The following is a 27,241-nucleotide window of genomic DNA, read 5'->3' as shown; positions in this document are numbered from 1 at the left end:
ACAAAATAAGTTGCTTGGTCACCCCTGAAAAAACTTACAAAGACAGCTATTATCATTAACCTCTTAACAAGTTGGGTGTTGAGCATGGAGCCGCACTACTTTTATCACCTTCCTCCACTTACTGACTCACAGACACTGGTACTGGGACCGCAGGAAAGAAAGACAAGACCACAGAAACATTCCTGCACCAAGTGCCTAAGGCTCAATCCAAACTGCTCATGTTTCCATGGTCACTCGACACACGCATTCGCTCTCCAACCTCCTGCCGGCTGTACAGGCCGGCACAGTTCCCCTTCCCCACAGGGGAGCCTGGGCCAGCGGGATGTTTATAAGACAACCCTCCGGAGGCGGGATGGCAAGTATTTCTATACTATAAAGACTGACTTTATAGGGTAGTCAACTTCCTAATCCTAGTTCTATAAACCGAGCACGTACTGCCAAACCACTCCTCAAGTTTAAATTACATCGCTGTGGCAAAAGCCAAACTGCAGCAACGGGAATACAGTGCAGCTCAAAGCGAGCTCAACGAGGACGCTCCAAGACCCGCGGTCAGCCCTGAACTCTACTCTCCTGAGGGGCTCCGACAGCCCTGAGCTCCACGGAGCTCCAGAAGCAGAACTTCCTTCCACTTCCCTTCTACCTACGACAAAAACCAATCAACCAACCAGGAAAACCACCACCAGCCTGAAGTTTCCAAGGTTTCCTTCCGCCTGTTGCGATTTATTTTTGTTTTTAACCCAGCCTGTGTCCCTAAGCTCAAACAGAACCTGAGCCTAAGGGTGCAAACTATTCTCAGGAGACAGACACTTCCAGCTGGCACATGTCAGCACCGTCACCTGAGGGGCAGACCAGAGGCAGGCGGTACACCTGTGGATACCAGCGAACCCCCCTCGCCCCTCGCCCAGCAGTTTACTCAGGTGCCAGCGAGAGAGCAAGGCAGCAGATCGGTAGCCAGGGAGACCAAAGGAGGCAGCTGCCAACGAAATGCAGCGCTAAGCAGAGCCGGGCTTGCGGGGTGGGGTGGGGGAGGGGGTCACAGCCGGCACCCCCGGCTCTGAGCGCTGTCGTGGAGTCTCCGTGCTTCCCACTTGCTTCGCGAGCGCAATCATAGCGCAGGACCGCTTGCACCGTGCGAAATGCCACCAAAAAATAACCCGTGCACGCGAGGACGTGCTCCAGAGCGCAAGTATCCGCTCGGGCTTTCTCAGTCCTGTGGGCGGCGCTGGGCCACTTACAAGGACCCTGGCCTGCCCGGGTCCTCTGGGAATGACGCAAGAAAGTCAGGGTCGACTTGACTGCAGACAACACTCACGCGAAGAAAAAACCGGGGAATGACGCCAAGTGGGACAACCAAAGGTGAGTAACCTTTTCCTGGTCTGAGTACCCCCCCTCCCCGCCCCGGGGGCTCAGTGCAGGCACAGGCCTTTCTAACCTGCGTACTGACCAAGCGAAGCAACCAGGCTGTGCCCCCAGCCACTGCTCCGCCAAACCCGAAACCAGCGCTGGGCCCGCGCCAACACCCACCCGAGTCTGGGAACCTGGTCTGGTCTTGGGCTGAGAGAATGACAAAGCCAAGGCCACACGCACGCTTCTCCGCGGTCAGAGAACTCGGGGTGGGGAAAACCGAAGCTGGCGCGGCTTAGGTCAGCTCCACGCCTGGGGCACCTCCGCGGCCTGCAGGACCCCCGCCCATGCCCCCAGGACCTACCTCTGTGCCGCGGGGCTCCCCAGCGCAAAGCCGCTTTGCACGTGCCGGCCACCCTCCAGCGCCCGACCCTACCTAGCCAACCCCGCCCCAGAACTCCAGCTCCTGCGCCTAACGAACGTGTGAAGCCACGTGACCTCACGGGCCAAAGAAGCGCGCGCGGACGGCACGAGGGGCCTAATCCCTCCGCCTTAAAGGAGACGCGCCCACTGCCGTCGTGGCGCTCTCCCTTGACCCGAGGCCCAGCGCAAAGGTCTTCGCCGCCAGCAGCCCCGCCCCGCCCCGGCCGCCCTTCCCCGCTGCCCACTGGGTACGAACGAGATTCGCGGGGGTCGCTGCCAGGCGCGTGAGCTCCCAGGAGCGCCTGTGGCTTAGACTCTCACGTGCGACGGCTGCGGGAAAAGGAAATGTTCCGGGCGCGGGGGCGCCCTTCCGTCCGGTCTGCTCCCGTCTGGACAGACACTCGAGGCCAACGGGCGTCTGCAACGCAGCTCGGAGGCCCCACCGGCCGCCCCCGGAGGGCCGCGGCGCCTTTAAGCCCAAAGGCCCTGAGTCACGAGGAGGCTCCCTACCCCCCCCTTCGCCACACACCCCTCCACGAGGCCCCACGCTCGCGGGCACGTGACCCGCGCCCCGCCCGGGACTTGCGCGCACGGGTGGGGGCGGGAAAGGAGGGTACCGCGGACCGGCCGAGGTTGCGCGCGGACCGGCCGAGGTTGCGCGCGGACCGTTAGCTGCCGCGACACGGACCGCGGCCCCGCCCAGCCCCGCCCGGGCGGGCGGTGAGCAGCTCTTACCAGCGGGAACGCCATGGGGCTGGCGTGGCCCAGCGGGACAGACGGACCGGCCGGCAGGCGTCTGGCCGGCGCGGCGAGGGACGTACAGACACGTGGGCACTATCTTTGCAGCGAGCCGCGCACAGCCGTGCACCCGGGGCCGCTTATAAAGCCCCGCGGAGCCGCCCCTTCCCCCCCGCCGGCCGTATGCGGAGCACCTGTGTCGGCCCCGCCCGGGGCCCCGCCCCTTCCACCAGGCCGGGCGGAGGGCTCCACCGCCCACCCGGAGCCGGGCTCCCGAACGGAGGCGGGCTCGGCGGCTGCAGCCGTTGCGGGCCACGGCTTACACACGCACACACACGCACACACACACGAGAGCCAGGGGCCCAAGTGGGGCATGCCACTCACCTAGTGACCCTGGTCAAGTCATTTACCTCTTTGGGGCCTCAGTTTAACCCTTATGAAATAGGACGCGATTCACAAGCTCCTGCGACGGGGCGGCCATGTGCTTTGTCAGTAAAGCCGTCTTTACAGCGTCCACGCTCCTTTTATTCCAAGGACCCCTCCAGGGCAAGAGCCCACCCTACGCGCCCATGTCCGAGCCTTCACTCCCAGGCTCCAGCAGGCACACTCACTCTAGATTGGCTGCTCCGTGTGCTGGAACGGGGGTGGGGTGGGGAGTTGGGTGCGCGGGCGTCTGGGGATTCCGGAAAGTTCCAAAGACACCAGGGGTCCTCTCTGCACCACAGTTACCTGACGAAACCGCTTCCGACGCTCTTTCCAGGCTGCAATAGGAAACTTCTCGGAGAGGGGACAAGAGACAGCGGGGGTCACAGGGCGAGAGAGACCACCGTGGGTTGGGCTGTTGTCAGGAAAGGCGTCCTGGGGTAGCCGGGGCGGGAGCGGACCGGAAGCCCCAGTCAGGCACAGAGGCGGAGGTGGCGTTCCAGGCAGGGAGATCAAGCAAAGACTGAGAAGGAGGACTGAACAGAGTGGCTCAATCTGCCCAGGATGGAGGATAATGCGTGCCGATACCGCAGGAGGGAAGCTTGGGCCCACTTTGTGAAAGGCCTTTATTTTGCAGACAGCAGGGAACTATTAAGAATTGTAAACAGGTGAATGGCAGTATCAGGTCTCAAAATTTTGAGATGTTACTAGAGACTTAGTAGAGGTCTGACAGAAAAAAAGGGGGAAACAAGGGATTGGGGTGGGGAGGAAAGGAATCAGCGTTTGTTGAGCATTACCAAGGGTTGTACATGTGTTACCTCATCAACATAATACTATTTTATAAAGCACTTACTATGCTTAAGGTTCTTCCTGGAAGTTGAGAGGACAAGTCTGCTGCCTTCCCGGCAGGCTGGTGAGGCTGGCCTGGATCTAATGGCTAAGGGGAGGGAGTGCAGAGGCAATGGAAGGAGAGGAAGGCAAGGTCTAGCCTACGATTGCAGGAGTATTACAGTAATGGGAGAAGGTGAGGGTAAGAACAGATGCTGGAGGGCTTCCCTGGTGGCACAGTGGTTGAGAGTCCGCCTGCCGATTCAAGGGACACGGGTTCGTGCCCCGGTCCGGGAAGATCCCACATGCTGCGGAGCGGCTAGGCCCGTGAGCCATGGCCGCTGAGCCTGCGCGTCCAGAGCCTGTGCTCCGCAATGGGAGAGGCCACAACAGTGAGAGGCCTGCGTACAGCAAAAAAAAAAAAAAAAAAAACAGATGCTGGAGTAGAAGTCCACAGAAGGACCCAGTGTTAGCAATGAGAGTTGGCCAATCTCCATCCATAGAATATCCCCGTTCAGGAGCTTCCTTGGGTTGCTGAGGTCATGGGCAGAGAGGTGATGGCTGCAGGGGCAGAGCAAGACGGGGCCCCGGCACCCCTTACCCACTTGCCCTCCCTCCTCAAGATGGCCCATTTCAGCTGCCCAGGAAACCACACCTTCTGGTTTAGCTTCCCTGGAACCCTCCCACTCCAGGCCCTACCTGGGGCTCTTCCTTCTCTAGGAGCAACCCGCCCACAAGTCTCACCCTGGCCCACAAATAGCATAGGACAACTCATCAGAGGTAGTGTATCTTGCTTGTCCTCTCAGGGGGTGCCACACCCAAATACCTACAGCCCAGGAGCCAAGTGAGGGTGGATGACAGCACCAAGAAGGCCCAAGGCACATCTAAAAGGGCAGTTATCTGTTGGATACCGTGCAGGAATGATGTCCCAGCCCAGCCAGATCTTTCAAGACAAGCTGGAAATGCAGTTTCGTTTTCTTTTTTAATGTGAAATCTTCCTAATTTTAAATTTGGTCACTAATTCAAATTAAAAGAGTCAAGCCCAGCATGTCCAGGGGCCTCATGCAGCTCATCCTTTCCATCCCTTTCTCTTCCCTGACCCAAAGCTGAGGAAGATAAGAATCCGAAACCTGGAACAGTGCCCAAGGGAACAGTATCTGGGAGCTCTTTCATATTTTAAAACTCCCAGCCAGAAGAAAATGATCTTTCAGGTGACGTGGAACAGAAATTTCTGCTGCATAAAATCCCTCTTCCTAAACTTTCTGTTGCAGGTAATAGTAATAGCTGATCTTCACTGAGCACTTACTATGTGCTTGGCACAGTTCTAAGTGTTTTACCTGTTAACCCATTTGCAGACAAGGAAACTAAAGCTCAGAGAAATTAAGTAACTAGCTCAAGAATTCCCAGCTAGAAGTGGAAGAGTGAGGACTCAAACCCAGGCAGTCTTCTGGCTTCAGTGCCTGAAGCCTTAACCAGTTAAGTACAAAATGTCCAGCACCCTGATGTGTGCACTTCTTTCTGACTGACCCCAGCCCTCACCAGACAGTGAAGGAAAGGGTGGCTGAGTGCACAAAGTCATGTGTTTGGTCAGTCCTGTCTCCCTGCCCTGACTTGGCCAGGCTTGCAGGTTATACAGGAAGAACAGTACCCCTGACTAGAAGATGTCCATGATCCACAGGGAGGGGTGTGGAAAGGGGCAGAGGTGGAGGCATTAAATGACTTGGTCAGGTCCCCACAGCTGGTCACTGGCAGAAGTAGCAGGAACAAACAGGCAGCATTATCCATTCTCCCAGTCAACAAATACCCTTTGAGCCCAGCTATGCCTGGCACCATCTCTGCAGTCAAGCCCCAGATTTACAATACAGGTTTTAAGTGTAACTGTAATTGGCTGGACTAAGTTTTAAATGCATGTACTAGGGGGGACCCTGTATTCTTTTATATTCTCAGGTGTTCAGTGCCTCCACAGCAGGCAGAGAGCTAAAAGAAGAAAAGAGACTGCAGGGAGAAAATAATTTTCCTGGTTGGAAAAGCTCAGAAGGGAGATTCATTTAGGAACTCAAGACCACAAGGTAAAGTGAGCACATAGTGTCTACTTGGCTTTTGCCAAGCTCTGTGCAGAAGAAACCATGTTGTTCTTTTTCCTGCTCATTTAAGTGGGATAAAAGAAAGTAGATCAGCGCCACCTTTCATCATACACAAATGTAAATTTTAAGTGGGTTAAAAATACAAATGTATACAGCATTACTTGGAAATTTTTTTAGAAAACAGTATTAGGAGAATATTTTTATTACCTCATAGTGCAGGCAAATTCTGTAAATATGGAACAACAAGCACAGAGTATAAAGGAAAATTGATAAATTTGATCACATTGGAATTTAAACCTTCGGTTTATCAAAAGATGTTTAAAACTTGAAAAGACAAGTCATACACTGGTAGAAGGTATATTTGCAATACATGATCTACAAAGGACTCATTTCCAAAATATATAAGAACTTTACAATGAGGCGAATAGAAAAATGGGCAAAAGATGGGAATGGCTCACCAATAACCAGGGAAACATAGTAGGATACCATTTCACACCTCCTAGATAGGCAAAATGAAAAGTCTCACTATCCTAGTGCAGGCTCACTGCCAGTGAGGGTGTAAACTGGTTCAGCCACTTTGGTTGTGGCTTTTGTTTTCTACATTTTTTAAATTGAGGGGTAACAACCCACATACAGAGAGCACACAGAGTGCACAATCTTAGGTATACAGCTTGATGTATTTTACCTACATACATACCCAGGTAACCACCACCCACGTCAAGGCATGGAATCCTTCCAGAAGCCCAAAGGGTTCCATCATACCTCTTCCCACTTCATCCACCTCTCCTTGAGACAACTAATATTCTAACTGCTTTCCTCACAGACTCATTCTGCCTGTTTTAGGACTTCATATAAACTTTTGGGTTCTTTCATTCAACATAGCATCTGTGAGATTCATCCATGTTGCTGCAGGTAGCAGCAGTTAAGTCCTTTTTATTGCTAAGTAGTATTCCATTGTATGGATATACCATATTTGTTTCCCCATTCTCCTAGTGATTGGCAATGTGAACTGGACTATTATGAATGAAGGTGCTGTGAACATTCTTGACTTGAAGTACAGCTACTCTGGTGAGCAATTTGGCAATGTTGTTAAGTTGCAGGTATGTATACTCTATGACCCAGGAATGCCACTCCCAGGGAAATGTGTTAGAGAAACTTTCACACGTGTTAAAAGAGGCAGGAGTTTAAAATGCCGATAGGTGTGTTATTCAAAATTGCAAAAATAAAAAAATAATTTTTTAATTGCAAAAATAAAATATTGTGTTGGCCAAAAGGTGCTTTCAGGTTTTTCCATAATATCTTATGGAAAAACCTGAACGAATTTTTTGGCCAACCCAATAAAATACCTTAAATGCCTACCGACAGGAGAGTGGCTTGATAAATTGTGGTCTAGTCATACAATGGAATATACTGTATATAAGTAAAAGTAAATGAAATAAAGCTAATCATATCAACATGGATGACTCATAAACAACATTGAGAGAAAGAGGTAGGATGTCAGGGAACACATACTCTACAATGCCATTTATATAAAATTCTAAAACATGCAGTACATTACTACCACAAAGGACAATATATTGTTTAGGAACACATCTGTATGTAGTAAAAGTACCCAAAAATGCATGGCCTTGATAAACATAAAATTCAGAATAGTGATTTACTTCACGTTGGGAGGGAAGAGCTTGTGAAACTAGGGATACAGGGGGTGTCTGCTGAATTGATGAGTGCTTTAGTTCTTAAAATGGGTGATCAGTACACAAGAGGTTGTTATTTTATTCTTTAAACTTGAAATATATCATAATTGTTTAAAGAGATACAGGGATGGAGACAAGGGCAGTGGTGTACTGATAAATGTTTGACAATTGGCTGCAAGAGAGGAGTCATTTACAGTAGTCACCTATTTCTGTGGCATAAATACTTCTGCCGTGGCTGATTTCACACCATCAGTATGATCCCATTCGACGCTCACGAGCCAGCATGAGCCAGCTCCAGCACGCCACTGACACTGAATGTGGGAGCAAACTGCTCTGAAGGCCAGAGCTGGGGGCCCAGGCTTCCTCTGAGGACTTTTTCAATACCCTAGGACATGGGTCGAGGGCTGGATTGTATTAACTTATGCTGTTAAGTTACCCCAAAACTAAGCAGGCTAAAACAACAAATATTTGTTCTCTCACACAATTTCTGAGAGTCAGGACTCCAAGACTGACTTAGCTAGGCAGTTCTGGCTCAGGCTGTCTCCTGAGGTTGCAGTCAAGCTCTCAGCCAGAACCGCAGTCATCTGAAGCTTTGCCTGGACCTGGATCTGCCTCCTAGCTCCACCTCGAGCTCACTCAGTTCCTTGTCACACCGACCTCTCCAGAGGGCTGCTGGCTTTCTCCAGAGCAAATGACCAGAGAGACAGAGACTGAGATGGAGGTGCATTGACTTTCATAAGCTAATCTCAGAAATGACATACTCTCGTGTCTACAGTATCCTATTGTTTACACACACCAGCCCTGATAAGATGTAGGAGGGGATGACACCAGGGTGCGAATGCCAGGAAGCAGTGATCGTTGGAGGTCGGCTACCTCACTGATCGCAGTTGAAGGTGAGTGCCAGTTGTCCTGAAATGCTTGTAAAGGGGTTACAGGATGCCTAGGGTCTCAGCGCAAGGAGGGACGTGGGAGCCTGAGTGTCCCTCCCCTTTGTTTTGCAGCTGAGGAAGCTGAAGTTTAGGGATTTACTGGAGAGTATGCAGCCACTCTTGTCAGGAGCCCAGGGTCTCAGTCTTGCCTTGGTCCGAGTGAGAAGGACCATGCCTCACCCTCACCCAGCCTCACCCTCTCCCAGCCTCCTGCCTTTCCTCTGCAAGTGCAGATGCTGGGGTCTGGCACATCAAGACTTCGATCAAGGTCACCTTGCCCAAGCCCTCAAGGGTTCTTTCTTCCCCAGAGCTGTTTCCTCACATTTTTCCTTCAGTCAAAACAAGAAAACAACCCCACTTATTTCCACACACCCTGCCCCTGCCACAGGGGTTGTTGGTAACACATCCCCAGTAGCCCCAGAGAGCAGCATATGCCACCATGTTGGCATTGCCAGACACAAGTCTGTGTTGGCCTTCTGGGATACCATTGCCATTTGCAGACTGCTGTGGAACCATTTCAGAGCTCTGTGATCGATCTTTGAGTGAAATACAACACGGCCCCAGACGGGAAGGGGTTACGAGGGAGGGAGGTGTGCTATTGCTCTCTGTTTCTTGACCTGGATGCTGTTGTTGTTCAGGCTATGAAAACTCATCAGATTGCACGCTTGTGATTTGCACAATTTACTGTATGAATAGTACACTTGAAAGTTTTTTAAAAAAAAAACAGTCCCAAAGACAGGGACATACGTGTCTGGGAAGATCCCAGACAGAAGAATTTTTCTGAGCTGTTGGCAACCTTTATTCTCCAGGCACCATTGGGAAGCTCCACTCAGGTGGACTCATGGGTGGAAGATCTGAAAAGGGGCTAAAGTTAGAGGGTCCTTGGCAGCAAGATAAGAAGTAACGTTCGGGGTGAAAGTGGCATTCAGATAAGAAGTAATCCCCAGCATTGCTTACCTTTCTCAGCACTATCCCAAGCCTCAGTGACCCCAAAGCATCCTCAGCTGTAATGGGGCAATCAGGGTGGGGGTGGGGTTCCTCATGGTCAGGATCAAACAGGGCAGCCCTAAGTGCTTTTTCTTAGTGGACAGGTCAGTGGGATGGGGGAGAGACAGTGGGGTAGGAGACGACGGGATCAGGCAGCACCATCAAGCAGAAGACCCAAGAAGGTGCTCACTGCTTTTCCTTTGGATGTGCCCCACTTTACCCCCTGTTCTCCAAACCCCATCCTGGGCTTCACCCTTTTAGGCGCTGGTTCACCATCTTTCTCTTGACCCTGGGAGACAACAGTGATCAGGCCATCATAGAAGGAAGACCCAGCTCACCTCCTTGAGGACCCAGGTCCATGCACACCCTCCCTCAGCCGCGCTCCTGCCCCACCCCTGAGCTGGGGCTTTCCCAATCCAGCAGGCTCTGCAGCCAGTTGCAGGCTGGTGGAATGAGACGGGACCTACTGGGCTGAGCAGTCCCTCCACGGTTCACACCCCAGTCCTGGTTGGTCATCAGCCCATAGCTTCTTTGCCACCACAGTGCCCAGCACTTGTTGGCTGTTCAAATGCTTGATGAGGAAGGAGGGGCCTAAGGCAGGCCTTTCCCCACCCCTACCCCCAGCATGTGGAGCCATGGTAGGAATTAGAGTGACCAAGAGGGACGTGAATGTGCTGGGGAGGCAGGGAAGAAATTGGTGGTGAGGATCCTGGCTGTCCAGGAGCCAGGCCTCGGTGGAGGGGGGCAGGGGGAGGGTCCAGCACTTTCCTATTTTTCCTTCTTTGCCCAGTAAGGCTGGGGAAAATCCTGTCACATTGAGTTACATACCCAACACCCACCCCTTTGATCTGCAGGCTATGCTGAGAGGTGACTTTCAAGATGCCCAGCAGAAGGTACTGAACTAGACCAGGGGCTTGCCCTGGGGCTGACAGGCTGGGGGGTTCAGGCACGGGCACAGCTAATGCCCCCCGCTCGGGGTCCTTGTAGTGGCTTCCTTAGTATCCCTAGATGGATCTGTTCCCCAGTCATTGTAGCCAGCTAGCTACAGCAACCTGGCCAAAAACTGAAGTCATTCCTTTTAGCCACTTGCCAGAGCACCACCTGGAAGCCATCCTGGACTGGGCTCCTGTTCTCAGCCCCTCACTGTGTTCATTGTCCTCTGACCTGTCAAGGCCTGTGGTCAAGCTCAGACCACACTTGGACCTCCTGAGTCCTCACTAATGCTCTACCTGACCCTCGCCGGGGGCACATTCTGCCTCAGTGCCAGTCCCCGTGCTTCTGTCCATATCTGGCCCTCTCCCCCGAACCCTCCCTGTGCACCAGCAGAGCCCTAAGAGCCCTTCCTAGTCTGCTCTGAGGTCCTGGGCCCCACATGAATCCCACAGCTCCATGGTTGCCCCTCAGTGCTTCTCACGGGACACATTAAGATCCAGGAGGCCTGTGACCACAGTGGCAGAGACTTGGATCAGTGAGAAAATACAGGCTATGATATGGGTTGGAAAGAATGTTCTGGAGAGAAGTGAGGTCCCCCTCAGGTCCTGTATGTCTGATCTGTTTCCACCAGTGTGTCCCGGGCAGGCCCTGTCTTATCCCTGCAGAGACTCACTCGGGGATGCCGACGTGGCAGAGCTGTGGAAGGTTCGGCCATGGACCTAGAGTCCAGGAAGATATGGGCTGGGCTGGGCTGAGGTGGGGGCAGCTACTCTCCCTTCCCCTCTGACTGAGGTTTTCTCCCCACAGACCATTCCCTAGAAGACAATGGGGTCCCTTCCCCGTCCTGGGTTGAAGACTGCTACTTCTGCCTGTTGCCGCAGTCCCAGCCTGCCCAGCTGGGCTCCTTCTCCCGACCAGCTGTTGACTGGGACTCTCCCTGCTTACACCTCGTTCTCCTGCCTCCTGCCTCTCCCCTGAGACAATCTCACGCACGAGAATCATTTTCTTAAGAAGGGTTGTTATTGCTAACCCCACAGCCTGGGACACGTTCCAGAGAAACCAACACAGGGCTGTGACTAAGGTTCCCGTGCTCTGGACTCTCACCCAGGGCTGGAGATCCTGGTGCCCTTTCCAAGAGGTTCTGGGAATCTGGGCTGTAAGCTCCTTGAGGGATGTTAGAGTTCATGCCGTATATACTTCTGGTTCCTACAGAATCCACTCTGGGGCCTTTGCTGCAAAGTCCAAGTTGGTAGGAATTCTCTGATGATGGATTTCCCTCGTGGCGCAGTGGTTAAGAATTTGCCTGCCAAAGCAGGGGACACGGGTTCGAGCCCTGGTCCAGGAAGTTCCCACATGCCACGGAGCAACTAAGCCCGTGCGCCACAACTACTGAGCCTGCGCTCTAGAGCCCGTGAGCCACAACTGATTAGCCCGCACTCCACAACTACTGAAGCTTGCGCGCCTAGAGCCCGCACTCCGCAACCAGGGAAGCCACTGCAATGAGAAGCCTGTGCACCACAACCAAGAGCAGCCCCCGCTCGCCGCCACTAGAGAAAGCCCACGCGCAGCAACTAAGACCCAACGCAGCCAAAAATAAATTAATTAATTAATTTTTAAAAAAAAGAATTATCTGATGGTCCTTGTTCTAATTTCTTAGAAAATTGCTCCCACCTTCTTTCTTCTGTTGCGGGCAGTGCTGGTTCAGAGACACAAGTGAGAACAAGTCCACCGTTCGAGTGACCCATGACTGGTGGATCAGTCCCATCTTGGAACCTGCAGCAACAAAAACAGTGATCCCAGGACTTTGGGGCCCCAAGGCTCTCAGTGAAGCAGTGGCCCCAGCTGCTGTCTGGTGCCACGGAGCCCAGCAAGTCCCCGGAGTCGGAGAAAGGGCTGTCCCCTGGCACTGCCTTTGTTCTCCTTCCCTGAGAAGAGGGCCACACCTGCTTCACCCTGTCTTTCTCTAAACAGACTTGCTCAGTGACAGGGCTGTGGGGAGGTGTGGTCAAAGAACTAGAGTCTTGGTTACAGAGGATCAGGGCTGAGGCACCACGTCTCAAACTATCACTGGAGTGTGCATCCTGTAACACAGTCAATCAAGGTGTCCTGGGACAAAGGCATCCCAAGGTCAAAACCAAGTAAGGGTAACACTGTGAGCTGTAGCCCTTCTTAGAAGGAGTGGTGGGGTGGGGGTGGGGCTTACAATGCACATTAGCATAATAAAGGCTCTGAGAAGGCCTGTGGGAAATAAACTTCCTGTATGCCAATCCACGGTTCCTGAATTTACATGATTACAAACTTTTCTTTTTTCTTTTGGCACAACACATGCTCATGGAACACCTTTCACACCTTTAGGAACCACTGCTGCTCAGCCTCTTTCCTCACCGGGAAAGGTATCAGGGAGGGGCCCTGACCCTCACTGCCACCCCTAGAAGGCTTGTCCCAGGTGTGGAGGCTCTACATCCTCACCACTCAAGTGTGTCCGTGGAGCAACAGCATCGGTCGCTGACATCTTGTTAGAAATGCAGACTCTCAGGCCCCACCTCAGACCTACCCATCTGAATCTGCATGATAACACACCCCCAGGTGATCTGATGAACGGTAGTTTGAGAAGCACAGGTCCACATCTCCTGTTCTTCCTTCTTCAAGATGGCCAGGTGGGTCATCTCCCCAGCTAGGTGGGGCTCTAGGCCCCATATCTAGATGTAGCTGACATATTTTGAACCTTGCACCTACGTTTGAGAATTCCCCACATTATGAGTTCTCCTTCCCAGGGGCCCATGAGGGGAACCAAAAGGGACTGCCAGATGTCGAAGAGGCGTCTTTGCAGAGGCTCCTAAAAAAGGACCAGGGAGTTCTTCCAGCCTGACCTCCCCATCCCCGATCGGACGTCTCTTACACAGAGATGCCTGGAGACTCGAAGATGGTCATCTTGGGGGTCCAACCAGAGGCACCTCTTAGAGTCAGTCACAGCCTCCCCTAGAAGGTCGGTGGCGATCATTCACAAGGGTCAAACACAGTCACTCTTAGGAGCTCTCCCCCCGCCCCCGCCAACCCCCTTAGGCAGAACCCACGAGCAAGGAAAGGTGAGCCAGCATCTAGGGAGAAGACATTTTATTGAGATTTTGCCACATAAATAGCCACACAAAGCTGGGAGGACCAAATGGAGCCCTGCCATCTCCCTCTGCACAGGTCACTAAGGAACCCATGGGGAGGAGAATTGGGAGGGAGCCTGGTCATGACCAGAGAGAGAGAGGACCCCTGGATGCTATCTGGAATGAGGAGTCTGATATGAGAGAGAGGAAGAGAGAGAGAGAGAGAGGCTAACAGCGTAGATGTCACGAGGGAGGGACAAGGGACGGTCAAAGAGGTCACAGCACTTAGGATCACTGGGTCAGAGCCTGTACCACGTCCTTCACCAGCATGGTGCCGATCACCATCTTCTCACTGTTGACTGTCAGCTGGGCAGCTCCAGTGGGCTGGGCATCCAGGGTCAACAGGACCAGGCTCCCGCTGGTCAGCGTCCTCCCTGCAAACCTGAGGTGGGGGTAGAGGAATGAGTTCAACCCTGAGGCACGGGGCCCCTCCTTCAAATCAGGACCGAGAGCCCATCTCGTCCCCCTGCTGGTGGTCAGTACCTATACTCATCAGATGTCCCACAAGGGACACGACCCAGGTTGGCAGTGGCAGTCACTTTCTGCACCACAACGTGGTCACTCCGACAGGTGTCTGGCAGCGTGAGCTTCTCTGTGATCTCATTCATGCCCGACAGCTTTCCTGGGGACAGAGGTTATGATGAGGGCAAAGGCCACGGGGGGTACCGCTGGGTCTGCCCACTGAGCACCCTCACCAGGTTCTACTCAGGCGGGGCAGGTCTGAATCTCCCTCACCAGTCTTGAGGAGGGGCTACTTCCCTCTCGGACCTGGCCCTCCCTCAGAGAGCCTTGGTCAACCTCCCACCCCACCCAGGGCTCTATCCATACTGCTGAGCAGAAACTGACTGGGTGCTTCCCCACTGTCAGACATCTGGGCCACCAGCCCCTTGGGAGTGGCCAGTGGACTTGGTGGCCAGTCAGTACTTAGAGGTTTCCTCCACCTTTTCGTCTTTCCTGGTTGGCCCTCCAACCCAAGTGCAACTCTCTCCCAGCTCCTGGAGACCGAGTCCTCACAAAGAGATCACTGGTGGTCCTCACCCGACAGGCCAGAGTCCGGTTGTCACATGCAGCCCTCACAGGTGGACCCCTAATTTCACATGTGGCAACAGCTCCAAACCTGTCCAGGACTCGTCGTGTCCCCAGGCACTCACAGCATCCCAAGAAACCCTCACTCTACGGGTCTGACCTCTCCTCTCCACTCACATGCTCTACCCAGCCATGCAAGCTCCTCCGTCTGCCCTCCTGCCCACCTTCTCCTCAGCCCCTCTCTCCTCCTTCTGCTATTTCCGCCATTCTTCTCCTCCTTTTGAGAACGGACATCCCTCTCCTGTCGCTGTCATGCCCTCCGCTCCTAACTAGTGACATTTTCTTGTCCCTGTACCTTTAGTCTCTCCATATCAAGTCTCCTCGATCCTAAGAAGTCCTCTCTAGAAAGAGGATACGTCATCATGCTAGTGCTGTGTCTCCCTCCCCAGTGACCGCCAAGGTCCTCCAAAGAGGACTCCATTTCCCCAAGCCCTGGTCTCCTTCAACCCACTGCAATTGGCCTCTGCCCCCCTTTCGCAATGACCCGCTCTCTCTGACGTTGGCAGCAGCTTCCTATCTGCTGGATCTGAAGGTCTTTGGTCATCTTGGCCTGCAGACCATCCAAGGCACTCTTCAACCTCCTCATCTCTCGTGGATCTCCTCCCACCTCTCACTGTTCCTTCTCTTTTCCCTCCCCTCCTTTTTCTCCCGAAGAAGGCAGGTTTTCCTCAGGGAAGGTCTCTGACCTTCTTATCTTCCCACCCATCTCTCTCCCAGGGTGATCTCACTCATATTCACAGCTTCAGTTATCACCGCTATGCTCCTGACTCCAGCCTAGAAGTGTTTCCTGGGCACAGACCCACATTTTCAGTTGCATATTAAACACCTCTTCCTGAATTTCCCAAATGTATTTCAAAAGCAGCCTCTCCAAAACTGTCCAAGATCGTCACCCCCTTTCCCTTGCCCAATCCATTCTTCTTTCTTCCAGGTCAGGGGTTTGGCAAATTACAGCCTGAAGGCCAAATACAACCTGCCACCTGCATGGCCCACAATGGTTTGTTTGTTTGTTTGTTTTTAATATTTTTTAAGTGCTGGGGGAAAAATCAAAGATAGATATTTCATGACACATGAAGACTGTATGAAATTCAAATTTGTGTCCATGAATAGAATTTTATTGGAATGCAGCCACACTCATTCATTTATGTATTATCCGTGGCTGTTCTTGGGTTACAACGGCAAATTGCAGCAGAGATCACATGACCCAGAAAGCCTGAAACATTTGCTTTATGACCCAACATTAGAGAAAAAGTTGGCTAACCCCTGGTCTAGGTCAACGGCACTGCCATTCTCCCTAGTATCTAAGCCAGACATTCTAGAGCCAGCTTATATGTCTCCCTCTCCACTTTCTTAGGGCAAATGCCCATGGCTTCCCTCTCCCCCACCTCAGCCTTTCATTCTTTTTGCTGTGGTTCTAATCCTGGTCACCATCTCTCATCAGATCTACTGTAATAGCCTTATAACTAGGCACAGAATTTAGTCCAAGGTCACATACCAAGCAAGTGGCACATTCAGAACTTAAAGCCGGGACTCATGAAGCCCCATGTTGCCTCCCACTTACGCTGTTCTGCCTCTTTTTCCTGCTGCAGATTCTCTCAATTCCAGTCCTAGCTGTAAGTGTTGCCAGACTTCTCCTTCTGAAGCAGGAGTCTGAACCTGGCCCCGTCTTTGCTCAGAAACTTCAATGACTCCTCTACTGCTAGGAAAACGAAGTCTACAGTCCTTACCTCTCTAACGACGGAGCTGGACCCAATAACCTCTGTGACCCCTTCCAGCTCTGAAATTTTGGGACCGAAATCCTTTAGCATAGCGTTCAAGGCTTCCAGAAACTAGACCACACATATTTTCAGCTTTGTTTTCACTACTCACCATTGCTAAGGGCTCCTATGCCCTAAAGCAAACTGCTCCCCTCCTTTCTTCCTGTAAATTTTCACTAACACCTACTCATAACGTTTCCCCCAGCTGGAATTCTGGCCTAGAATTTTCTGCCTGGCTGAGTTGGGACCGTCTCCAAAGCCTCACTGAAGTGTCCCAGGCTCCGTGAAGCCTTTGCTGGAGCCACGAACTGTGAGGCCTGCCTCCATCTGCAGGAGCTGAGGCTCCCTCAGTGTGACTGTATGGTGGAGCTGAATGAGCCCCAGTGGGTGGTCCTGAGCACCCTCCCTGCCCACCTCCAGGGAACACTCACCCTGTTCCTTCTTGAACTCATTTTCGCTCATGAACACAGGGGCCATAAGCTCCCCAACAGGTGGCTGAATGGAGACGTAGAACTGTCGGGTTTGGGTGCTGGGAAGGGTAGGAGGAGACAGAGGGAGAGGGAGTGAGGCCAGCATCTCTCCCCTCACCTCGCACTGTGTCTGAAGGGAGGGCTTGGAGGCAGCAGGAGAGGGAGGTAAGAGACCTGAGGTCTTGGGATGCCTTCCAGACACACCAGATCGTGATGTGGCCCCACCTGACACCACCTCCAGCTCCAGGTTATTTTGACCCCACCTCTCCCTAGCCATCCTCCTACCGCTCCATGAGTTGGAAACATACCACAGCTGGAAGTTGGCCGCCTGGGTCGAGTCACAGAAATTAATGCCCATGACAGCAGTGGCAGATTCTCCGGGTGCCAGGGACTCTGCAGCAGTGTGAGGCAGGGAAAGGGGGAGAGAACGACAGCATCACCTGATAGGTCTGGAACCCTGACCCCTTCTCCCCTCCACTTGCAGAGCTGACCACTCCTCTATGGAATCCTGGCCCTCTGAGCCCCTGGAGAGACTGTTCCTGAGTTTCTCCTGAAATGTCAACACCCTTCCCCCACTCACCCTCACCCCCTTTAAGTCAGTGCTGAAACAACCAAGGCTCAAGCACCTCTTGCCCTGAGACGGACTCGCTCATTTCCTAGTCTGTCTTGTCCGTGGATCGTGCTAGATGCTATCTCCACACCCCCACAGCCTAGACCCTGGCCTGGCACAGAGGGGGGCCTCAGAAGCCACAGAAAGACCAGCTCCACCCAGGAGCCTCCTTCTCCACCACGTCCAAGGCCCTTCCGCACCGATTTCAGGAAATTCCTGGATGCTGATGCCAGCGGGCAGTTTGGGGGTGCCCACGTGTAGGCCCTTGATGGGGGTATCAGAGCTGTTGGAGAAGTGGATGTGCACAGACACCATGTGGGGGTCCCCGGAGAAAGGTTGGCGGCTGAAGGTGTAGTCCACAACCAGCCCCTCGCCAGCTACGCGGTGCAGCAGCTCCTGTCTCCCGACACCCAACACTGGACTCAGCAGCTGGAGAGGAGGAGGAAGAGGGGAAGTACGGAAAGGAACAACAAGGCGAGAGCCCATCCCAGCCTTGTCCCTACTTGTGGTCACAGCAACAGAGGCTCAAAGCCATCCCTCCATCACACCCCCTTCACACAAATCCATACCGTAGGATGCGGCACAGAGATGTGTCCGTGCCCCAGCCCTGTCCCTCCCCACCCCACTCACCGAGGGCACCAGGGGGGAGTCTGTGAGCGTCAGGCCCTCCAGGTCAGCAGCCAGGCTGGTAGACACAACCGTGGGGGGAGACACAGGCTGGACACTGGGAGGGGTGACTGTGGGAGGATATGAGAAACATTATGACGAGGGAGAGGCAAAGTGGAATTGGCTTGGATCGAGCAGGAGCCCAAGACCTAGGGAGTAGACGGCTCAGCACCACGGACAGTGAGGCACGTGGCAGCCTGGTGGCTCCCTGGAGATATCCATCCTTGACCCCAACCCCACACCTGGAGAGGTTGTCCTGCTGCCCTCTCAGGCCCAAAGATGGATTCTGTCTGCTCCTCCCACCCCAAACCCCCGAGGAACCTAGCCCAGAGCGCCCATGGCCCTTCCTAAGTCATACTCCCCAGGCCGCCTTCCCCCTGTGACTTCTACCACCCAAACTCACAGTCCTCTAGATCAAGCAGGGAGATCTCCTTGGCTGCAGGGGCACTTTTGCTGCTGGGAGGCTGGAAGAGAAAAGCGGGATGTGAGTGTGGAAGGGGAGCACCCTGGCCCGGGCTGGGTTATGGGGAGATGCCTGGGCCTGGCCCAGAGGCTGGGGAGGGCCCCGGTCCATACACCCATCCTGTTCCTGCCCCAAGGCGCTCACTGTTTTCTTCCTCCAGGAGGCAGGTTCCGCCTGCTCCTCCTCTGTCTCTGACGTCATCTCAGACTCTGAGGAGCTGCTGCTGGAGTCACTGCCCTCCTCTGAGGACGAGCCGCCTTCTTGTCCCTCTGGCTCCTTCTTCCTCTTCTTCATCTTCCTCTTCTTACCTTCCTCCTCACTATGTTCACTGGAGGAAAGGGGCAAACAGGGCTTGGGCCCAGCCTGGATGACCCCCTTCTTGCGTCACAGAAGAGCAGGGAAAGCCTTGGACATTGGGGGTGAGGGTGGGGAGCCTGGGCCAGTGGACTCCACACCTGAGCTCCTATGCCTGGGTCGCAGTGAGAGCTTTAGACCAGCCTGTGCCAGCTCGGGCCCCTTCCCTGACTGCTTCTTCATGCTGCGCCCCACGCAGAGCCCTCCTGCGGCCATCACGTGAGCAGAACAGCTCCTGAGGAGGCTCAGGGACTCTTAGGAGACTGGCTAAGGCTGGGGGTTAGCCCTTCGTTTCCAAGGGAGAGCCCTGGAGCCACCCAGTCATCTTACCTCTCACTGCTCCTCCCTTTCTCCTCGTCCTCATCCTGGTCTTTGTTGTCGGACTCACTGCTGGACTCCCCAGAGCCACTCTCACTGCTGCTCTTACTGTCCGATTCACTCTCGGACTCAGGGTCTGTGGAAGGACTGCCTCAGGCTTCCCTCCCTCGTGTGCAGGCCTCCTGGGGAGCCCTGGACACCCAGCTTCAGACTCTGCACTGAAGCAGCAAACTCACCTCTTCTCCCTCCAACCCCCCGACCTGCTCCCGGCCCCAGACACCAACCAGACCGACTGGAACACAGATGGACCCGTGTGGATAGAGACCTACACAAGCACACACACATCTGGGACGTGCAATCCTCAAGTGCGTAAGCACACATATAGGTGCACACAAGGAGGCGCACACCCCCCTGGACACGTGACCATCTAATACAGGAGCACACACGTGTGCCAGATGGTCAGCCACAAGACACACACGCAGGCAGGAGCACAGGGCCCCAGCTCTGCCCATCTCCTCACCGCTGTCTGCAGACTCTGTGGGCCCTGACTCTCCCTCAGAGTCTGAGTAGAAGGGTTTCTCCTTCTCCTTCCTCTTCTCCCTGTTTGAGCACTTGGTCCATTCAGGTACCTGGAGATTGTGGGGTGGAGGGCGAGGAGCCATTAAATCATGGATGGGGAGGGGGAAGGAAAGCACAAGCCCCTCTTATCTTTCACCCTGGCTCTTCTCAGGGCCCCACCTGGTCCTGTCCCCAAGAGGGAATAATGGGGGGAGGGAAGGGACCCTGTCCACGCAGGGGAGGCACTCACAGAGCGGCACTGCCAGCAGGAAGGAACAGAGTGTAGGGACGGCACAGGGGTGCAGCATACAAGGGGGAGGGAGGGGGCAGCACAGGCTGGGAGAGAGCACTGCACACAGAGCAGAGGGCACACAGCACACAGGGCGGGGGGACCTTGGTGTATTCGCCCAACAGGCCCACATGGGTCTCAATAAGGGAGAGATCTTCTTCCTGCGTGTGGGGAGGGTGTCAGGAGGGCCAGGCTGGCGCTCCCAGGGCTCCCTGCTGTCTGGCCTTCCCCACACACAGCTCCACCCTCCACCCCTGCTGACCTCCACATTGCGCACAGATGGGTCTGGGGCTTCCTCTGGCCAATCTGGGAGCTCCTGGTAGCCCGTGGCCTTGGCATTGAGCAGGTGGGACAGTGAGCCCAGCTGGAAGTGGTCCCGGTCTGGGGACAGGGTGAGAGGTCAAGTCAGTAGTGGCAGTGAGGAAATGCCCTGGGAGTTGTTTCCTAGGTGGGGCCGGGTGGCGATTTTGGTGGGAACTTCCTAGCTAGACAGAAGAGAGGGGTGGACACGTCCCCTAATGGCTCTTCTGCCCTGACTGAATCTCTAGGCCCACATGCTGGAAAAAAAGATTGTATGGCTGACTAGAGCAGGGGCTGAGGGATGGGGGGAGCTGGGACCACAGAGGAGGGCAGGAGGGGCTTCTGGGCCCAGAGCTACCGCCTGTCTGCCCTGGTGCCTGTTGGGGAAGCAGAGATGCGGGTGTGGCTTCTCTCCCAGGGCAACAGGGGTGGTGCTGCTGCATAGCCAGGCTCAGGAAAGAGGCCTGCTTGGGGTGAGGGTAGCAACTATGAGTAAGAGGCTGGCCAGGCTGGGTCAAAGGGCAGGGAGGTGTGTCTGCTCAGGCTGGGGACTCCGTGGGGAGGGGTGAGTCCAAATGGGAGCAGGAGGGAGTCAGAGCCAGAGGAGGGCAACCCAGAGCCTTGTAAGTGGGGATGGTGTTAGGGAGGAGAAAGGGACCGTTCCCCTTCTTCCTGGGAGGTTTGCACATCTGCCCCATCCCTCAGAATCTCCTTGCTCCTGTGGTCCAGGGAAAGATAAAGCAGAACAAAAAGATACGCAGAAGAACCGAGCTTTGTGAAGGAAGTTCCCCTCCTGAGTAGGTTCCTGGGTCCAGAGAGTCAGCTGGGGGACCCTCCTCTTCCCACATCTCTCAGAGCCCTTGTCACGGGAGACCAGACCGAGAGAAGAGGCAAGGCAGAGGGCCTGGGGCTGACGATTTGGGCTGATCTCCAGTGACAGCCCAGTGAGTGCTGGCAGCCGCCTTCTCAGGACACTTACAAACATACACCTCTCCTTTGTTTTTGCTTTTTTAAGATTTTTTTGACGTGGACCATTTTTAAAGTCTTTATTGAATTTGTTACAACACTGCTTCTGTTTTATGTTTTGGTTTTTTGGCCACGAGGCATGTGGGACCTTAGCTCTCCAACCAGGGATCGAACCTGCACCCCCTGCACTGGAAGGCAAAGTCTTAACCACTGGACCGCCAGGGAAGTCCCTACAGCTCTCCTTTGTATGGAGTTCTACTTCCTGCCTTCCTGGGCCGTTGGTAGGTAAAATCTTGATACATATAGTGCCTGCTCAGGGAGTAGGATGGAAAGGAGAGCCCGAGAGGAGAGAAACCAGACGCCCATCCTGCCTGGGAGGGCAGAGACTCAGGTGAGTTGACGGTGGTGGTGGTTGTGAGCGGGTGAAAGAGCAAGCCCTAGATGCTGCAGGATGAGCAAAGGGGTAGGCCAGGGGCACAGGACTGGCGTTTCTCCAGAAGTCCTGCCCACCAAAGGCTGAGACTGAGACCTCAGGGGGAAGGGCTGGGACCGGGTTGCTGGCCAATTCTCCCCTTCCCCCAGGAAGGTTACTCTGGATTTCAACTCCCACCTTTGAAGGATGACTCCAAGACTGGAGCTGGTTTGGGTGCCAGGAAGAGCTTCTTGGCATGACGGCTGAGGGCCCCACCCTGCTCCGAAGGGACGATGAGCTGCCGGGTGAAGCGTGCTCGGTCTCGGATATCATAATTCTGGTCATACTTGGCCAGACTCAGCACATACTGGGTCAGCAGCTTGGTCTGGGGGACAAGAAGTGGGTCAGTAGCCATCACAGAGGGTGGGGACACAGGAGGTCTCTGAACCAGATTCTTTTTTTGTGTGTGTGCCATGCCTGTGGCTTGTGGGATCTTTGTTCCCCGACCAGGGATCGAACCTGTGTCCCCTGCAGTGGAAGTGCGGAGTCTTAACCACTGGACCGCCAGGGAAGTCCATGAACCAGATTCTTCTGGCCAACAGCTCCAAGCACTGCTGCCTCCAGCTGACTTTCCCTCCCAACCTGCCATTGTGCCTGACCCTGCCTTTTCTCCCTCCTCCCCGGCCCTGACTCCCAACGCCAACTCTGACAACTGACTTGGCCAGCAACAGAGCTTGCCCTTCTGGAAACCTCCCTCTTGGCCCTGGGTGCCATTCTTCCTCAGGCTTGTGGTCCCCACTGCCCTAGGCCCACTCCTACACCACCTAGTCCAGGCTGGGCCAATCTTTCCACCCTGAGGTGCCAGAGTGAGTGAAGGTCTGGAACATTCTGCTAGACCTCACATTTTCTAGGCTCCATCACCTGGGGGGAACTACGTGACAAAAAGAGAAAGGGGGAACACATGGGAATCCCCCTGGCAGGGGCTGCCCTCACGCCCCACTGGCCCACATAGTAGATTCTGAGCAGCCCAGGGGTCTCAGAGGCCATGATCCTCCCTGGAAGGTCCTAATGAGATCAGAGCAAACTGCAGCGATCCTATGGGTTTGCTGAAGTCATATGGGGTTCACAGCCTGCAGTCAAGGTAGCCACATCCCAGGACCACAAGTCTCAGTTTCTGCCCTGATCCTGACCTAGTCTAACCTGTCACAAAATGACAGTGGTAGCCACCATTTACGGAGTGGCTTCTAGTGTCAAACACTGTGCTAGGTGCTTCACTACCTCATGTCATCCCCATAACCCTTCCGAGAGGTGGGCGCTACTGCGCCCATTTACAGGGGAGAATCAGAGTCATTAAGTGACTTTCCCCAGGCTAAGGAGCCCGTCAGTGCTGCATCCAGGCCTGGACCCTCATCTCCTTGGCCTCAGCCTGGGCCGGAATCTGGCATGCAATGGATGGCTCAGCAGGTGGGCGGGATGGCTGGGATTGCTGTGGCCTTGTGGCAGGTCCAGAATGTCACCCTTGGTACTGGGATGGGGGACGTATCATTGCTGTTTTGCCAGGACGGACATGGACACATCCAGACCACCTCTCTCCTAGTGTGCCAAGAATTCCCCTTCCTCCACCACTCCCAGAACAGGCTGAGAAGAAAGAAGAGAGAAAGATAGGGAGGGTAGGAAGGAGGAAAGCTCTCGTTATCGAGTCAAAGAACCATTCTAAGGGGCCTACGCCTGGAAGGACTGGCCTTAGGGTAAAGGGTGCCTGGAGGTTCCATTTGCCTGAACAGCCTACTCTGGGTGGCCTGATGGGGGCTGGGACCCCTGTGTCCTGCCTAGGAGAGGCGTTCAGCTATATATATACCCACAGCTCTCTGTGCCAACCCTGACTCCAGCCCTTATTGCTCTGCGTTTTGTGCTGTTTCCTCTACTTGGCTATGAGCACTTGCAGGCCAGTAAACATGTCTCGCTCATTGTCATCACCCCAGGACATAGCTCAGTGCCAGGCATAGTGGGTACTCGGGAAATGCGTGTTAAATAAATTCATGAATAAATGTGCATGTAGCTAACAGTGACAACTTGGGGAAATGCCACGTGAGCACACCCAGGCTAATGAAAACACGCCAACAGCACCACTCTGGCTCAGTCCTGAGCCTTTCAGACGCCCCCTCTACCAGGGCGCTACCCACCCAGGCTGCTTCATCTATTCAAACGTTCCTCCAACCTGCTCCTTCCTCCCACTTGAATAAAGGAGGCACACAAATATTTGTTTGAAGGCTTCCAGTGGTGTTCCCTCTAACTTCTCTGTCTCCAATCTGCTTCTCCCACAATACTGACACCCACAGATCCAGCCCCTCATTGCTTCTACACAACTGCTGTCCTTTCCAGCTCCTGACAAGAGTCCCGGCATGTGATGGCCCTGCCTCCCCAGCTTGCGTCCCTGGGGCCCACTCTAGCCACCGTGGATCAAAGGAGCCACAGAATGGGCTTCCCTGGTGGCGCAGTGGTTGAGAGTCCACCTGCCGATGCGGGGGACGCGGGTTCGTGCCCCGGTCCGGGAGGATCCCACATGCCGCAGAGCGGCTGGGCCCGTGAGCCATGGCCGCTGAGGCTGCGTGTCCGGAGCCTGTGCTCCGCAATGGGAGAGGCCACAACAGTGAGAGGCCCGCGTACCGCAACAGAAAAAAAAAAAAAAAAGAAAAAGGAGCCACAGAAGACACACAAGTGCCACATCCAAAGACTCCATGGGACGGCAAAGAGGCCACCTTCAGGCCAGCAGGGACGCCACAATCTACAGGGTACGGCCCAGGTGCTTTGCTCCAAGGGTTGGCAAGCTCTGTCTATAAAGGGTGCGAGTAACTATTTCAGGCTTTGCAGGCCATATGGACTCTATCGCAGCGACAACATCCACGGACAATAAACAAATGAATGAACGTGGCTGCGTCCCAATAAAATTTTATCTACAACAACAGGCAGCAGGCCAGACTTGGTCCATGGGCGGTAGTTTGCCAACCCCTGCCTCACTTAACTGAGTGTGGGAACTGTCAGGGTGCTTGGTGTCCCCAGTACCTTGAGAAGCTCTGAACGTTACACTTTGTTTTTAGCAGAATCTCCTGGGACCATCTCAGAGGTTGCTGGACACTCAAGAGGTTTTTAATATCCTGATATTCCAGCTCAGTTGAGCCATGTCCTTGGCTATGGTGCCCCTCATAACCTTTCACCTTAGTAATGACAATGGCTGCCAATACCACCCAAGCCTGAGCAGTGACTTGCCCTCTCATCCCCGGCATAGACTGGCAAAGCATCACCAAGCTTTGGGAGGAAGCAGAGACCACATCTCCTGGGACACATATTCTCCCATCAGTGCCTATCACTGCTGGGCCCTCCCCCTGGCCCCAGTGTTCCAAAGGCAGCAGGTAGGGACACACCCACTGCCAGACTGGAAGTCACAGCCCCATAGAAGAGCCTCTTCAACAGTGGTCACCATCCCTACTAGGCCCTTGGGGCCCTGCAGTAGCTGTGGACACTGGGGGAACACTGGTCACCTGGGCAGACCAGACACCTGTCCTGAACTCCCTCTTCAGAAAGAGGCGCTGATATATGTATAACTGAATCACTTTGCTGTACAGAAGAACCTAACACGACATTGTAAATCAACTATACTGCAATAAAAATTAATAGAAATAAAATAAAATACGAAAAAGAAAAAAAAGTGACCAAAAAAAGAAAGAGGTGCTAAAGTCCATGCCTACCTGGTGAGGGCCCACAGAATACTGCCTGGGCTGTTTCTGGGGCCCAGAGTGTTTTAGGAGGCATCTCTCAATCTGTACCTGCTTAGAGTTGGTCAGGTAGAGCTTGGCTGCCAGGTTGATGACCTGCAGCTTGACGATGTCCTCCTCGGCTGTGAAGGACTTAGCCATTTTTCTCAGGACGTCCGGTGCAATCCTGGGGACGTGCTCACAGTACTCGCCAATGAGCCACAGGATGCTGGCTCGGGCCATGGGCACCTGTGGGTGTGGGAGAGGAGTCAGGTCTGGGGTAAACGTGGGAATGTGGGTGGGCACCTGGTCTGCCAAGGAATCGGCACTCCTCCTCTGTGCTGGCCTGTTGTATCGTGGGCTTCTCTGGAAATAGGAGTGGGAGGTGATGGGAGAGAGATTAAAGGTTGGGTATTTCCCGGGCAGCATCTCCCCTCTTCCCTAGGGTTTCATTAGCATGGGCAGAGCCTTCAAGCCCCAAATTCAGCCACAGTTCAGTATAAAAGACTGATTTTCTGGATCCATCGTACCCTCAATGCTTTACTGCCTTGTTATTCTCCCTGAATCTTCAGGAATGCCTTTGCTTGAATGTTTCAACTTGGCAGTGTGACACAAAAACACAGGACTAGTCAATTGGCCACCCTCAGCCAGAACTTTAGAGAAAACCTGAGTGGTGGTACAGGCTGAAGCTCAGCAAGGGATCCCCAAAGGGAAGGCGAACCAGGGTCACATAGTCTCATCTTTCCCCTCCTCCCACCTTAAGACCTTTCGAGCCAGTAGGGAAGGTTTGGAAGTTGATTTTTTTATTAAAGCTAGTGTTTAATTATAGGGTCTTAAAATCATGAGGAGGACACTGGGTTGAGAAAGGAAACGGGGTCACTCCCTGACCTGGATGTTGTCTGTGAGCTTTGCCAAGTGTTTGATGATCTCTCCGTGCTGTGCTGGCTGCATCTGCAGCAGCTTCTTAATGACGACCACTGACTCTGCGACCACAAGCTCTGTAGGACAGGAAATGAGCCCGGGACAGTCAGATGACCACACACAATGAACAGGCACACCTGCAATGCCCCCAGCCCCTTGGCTGTGTTCCTCAACCCCCCTGTACTTCTCCAGTGGCCCTCAGAGACATGGGAGCACTTGGATACTAATTGAGGCAGACAGACAGATGAACACACTTTGTTCCTGGACAGACAGGTGGATACCCACTGGCCATCAGAGTCAGACATGCAGGCAGCACCCACTAGTCCTCAAAGTTGAACATGCAGACAAACACTGACCATCACGGTTGGACAGCAGCTGCACCAGGCCGTTGAGACAGGTGTCACGGACTCGGCCTATGTTAGTTGCACAGCGCCCAATGGCCTGGATCGTGGCTGCCACAAAGTCCTTGTCCATGCTGCGAATGTAGGTCTGTGGACACCACAACAGAGTGACCCCCGGAAGGCAGTGATCCCTCAGACTTGACTCGGCAGTGACTCTGCAGGCTTGAGGGTGGCCTTCCAGAAAGCTGTTACCCCTCATTCAATGACTCATCATGTCAGAGACTAAACTCTGGGAAAAGGAATGACAGCCTTACCCGTCACCCAGTGATTCCCTAACCCAAAGCCAGTAGAAGGCGGTGGGAGGGGACATAAAATAAATTTCTCCACTTTGGGCTTTTAAGAGAAGGTTTACCCCACCAGGCCGATTCTCATAAGCACAAGGA

General features: G+C 54.0%; 2 protein-coding genes and 1 long non-coding RNA gene across 3 annotated transcripts in view; 1 reads left to right on the top strand and 2 right to left on the bottom strand.

Moving 5' to 3' along the window:
* The window catches only part of CPEB1 (cytoplasmic polyadenylation element binding protein 1), a 100,463-nt gene extending 97,854 nt beyond the window's left edge, over positions 1–2,609 (bottom strand). The window contains exon 1 of the mRNA XM_060003614.1: positions 2,503–2,609. Within this exon, the coding sequence (XP_059859597.1) occupies positions 2,503–2,517 (15 nt within the window). The 5' untranslated portion in view covers positions 2,518–2,609. The remainder of the gene's footprint in view (positions 1–2,502) is intronic.
* Positions 1,291–12,467, top strand: LOC132419726 (uncharacterized). Its single transcript, XR_009518232.1, has 4 exons — positions 1,291–1,356; positions 5,704–5,825; positions 8,310–8,427; positions 11,191–12,467. It is a non-coding gene; the product is annotated as an uncharacterized lncRNA (long non-coding RNA).
* Positions 12,468–13,482: 1,015 nt separating this feature from the next.
* Positions 13,483–27,241, bottom strand: part of AP3B2 (adaptor related protein complex 3 subunit beta 2) — a 31,026-nt gene continuing 17,267 nt past the window's right edge. The window contains exons 12-26 of the mRNA XM_060003613.1: positions 26,814–26,946; positions 26,425–26,534; positions 25,609–25,785; positions 21,983–22,169; positions 20,369–20,487; positions 19,780–19,888; positions 19,272–19,395; positions 18,732–18,915; positions 18,528–18,588; positions 18,089–18,195; positions 17,659–17,887; positions 17,157–17,241; positions 16,810–16,907; positions 14,022–14,160; positions 13,483–13,920 (exon numbers count right to left, since the gene is read on the bottom strand). Of these exons, the coding sequence (XP_059859596.1) occupies positions 13,770–13,920; positions 14,022–14,160; positions 16,810–16,907; positions 17,157–17,241; positions 17,659–17,887; positions 18,089–18,195; positions 18,528–18,588; positions 18,732–18,915; positions 19,272–19,395; positions 19,780–19,888; positions 20,369–20,487; positions 21,983–22,169; positions 25,609–25,785; positions 26,425–26,534; positions 26,814–26,946 (2,013 nt within the window). The 3' untranslated portion in view covers positions 13,483–13,769. The remainder of the gene's footprint in view (positions 13,921–14,021; positions 14,161–16,809; positions 16,908–17,156; positions 17,242–17,658; positions 17,888–18,088; positions 18,196–18,527; positions 18,589–18,731; positions 18,916–19,271; positions 19,396–19,779; positions 19,889–20,368; positions 20,488–21,982; positions 22,170–25,608; positions 25,786–26,424; positions 26,535–26,813; positions 26,947–27,241) is intronic.

Source organism: Delphinus delphis, chromosome 2 (assembly GCF_949987515.2).
Source record: "Delphinus delphis chromosome 2, mDelDel1.2, whole genome shotgun sequence".
Lineage (NCBI taxonomy): Eukaryota > Metazoa > Chordata > Mammalia > Artiodactyla > Delphinidae > Delphinus > Delphinus delphis.
The sequence above is the reverse complement of the archived record's forward strand: the minus strand, read 5'-3'. Positions and strand labels throughout refer to the sequence as shown.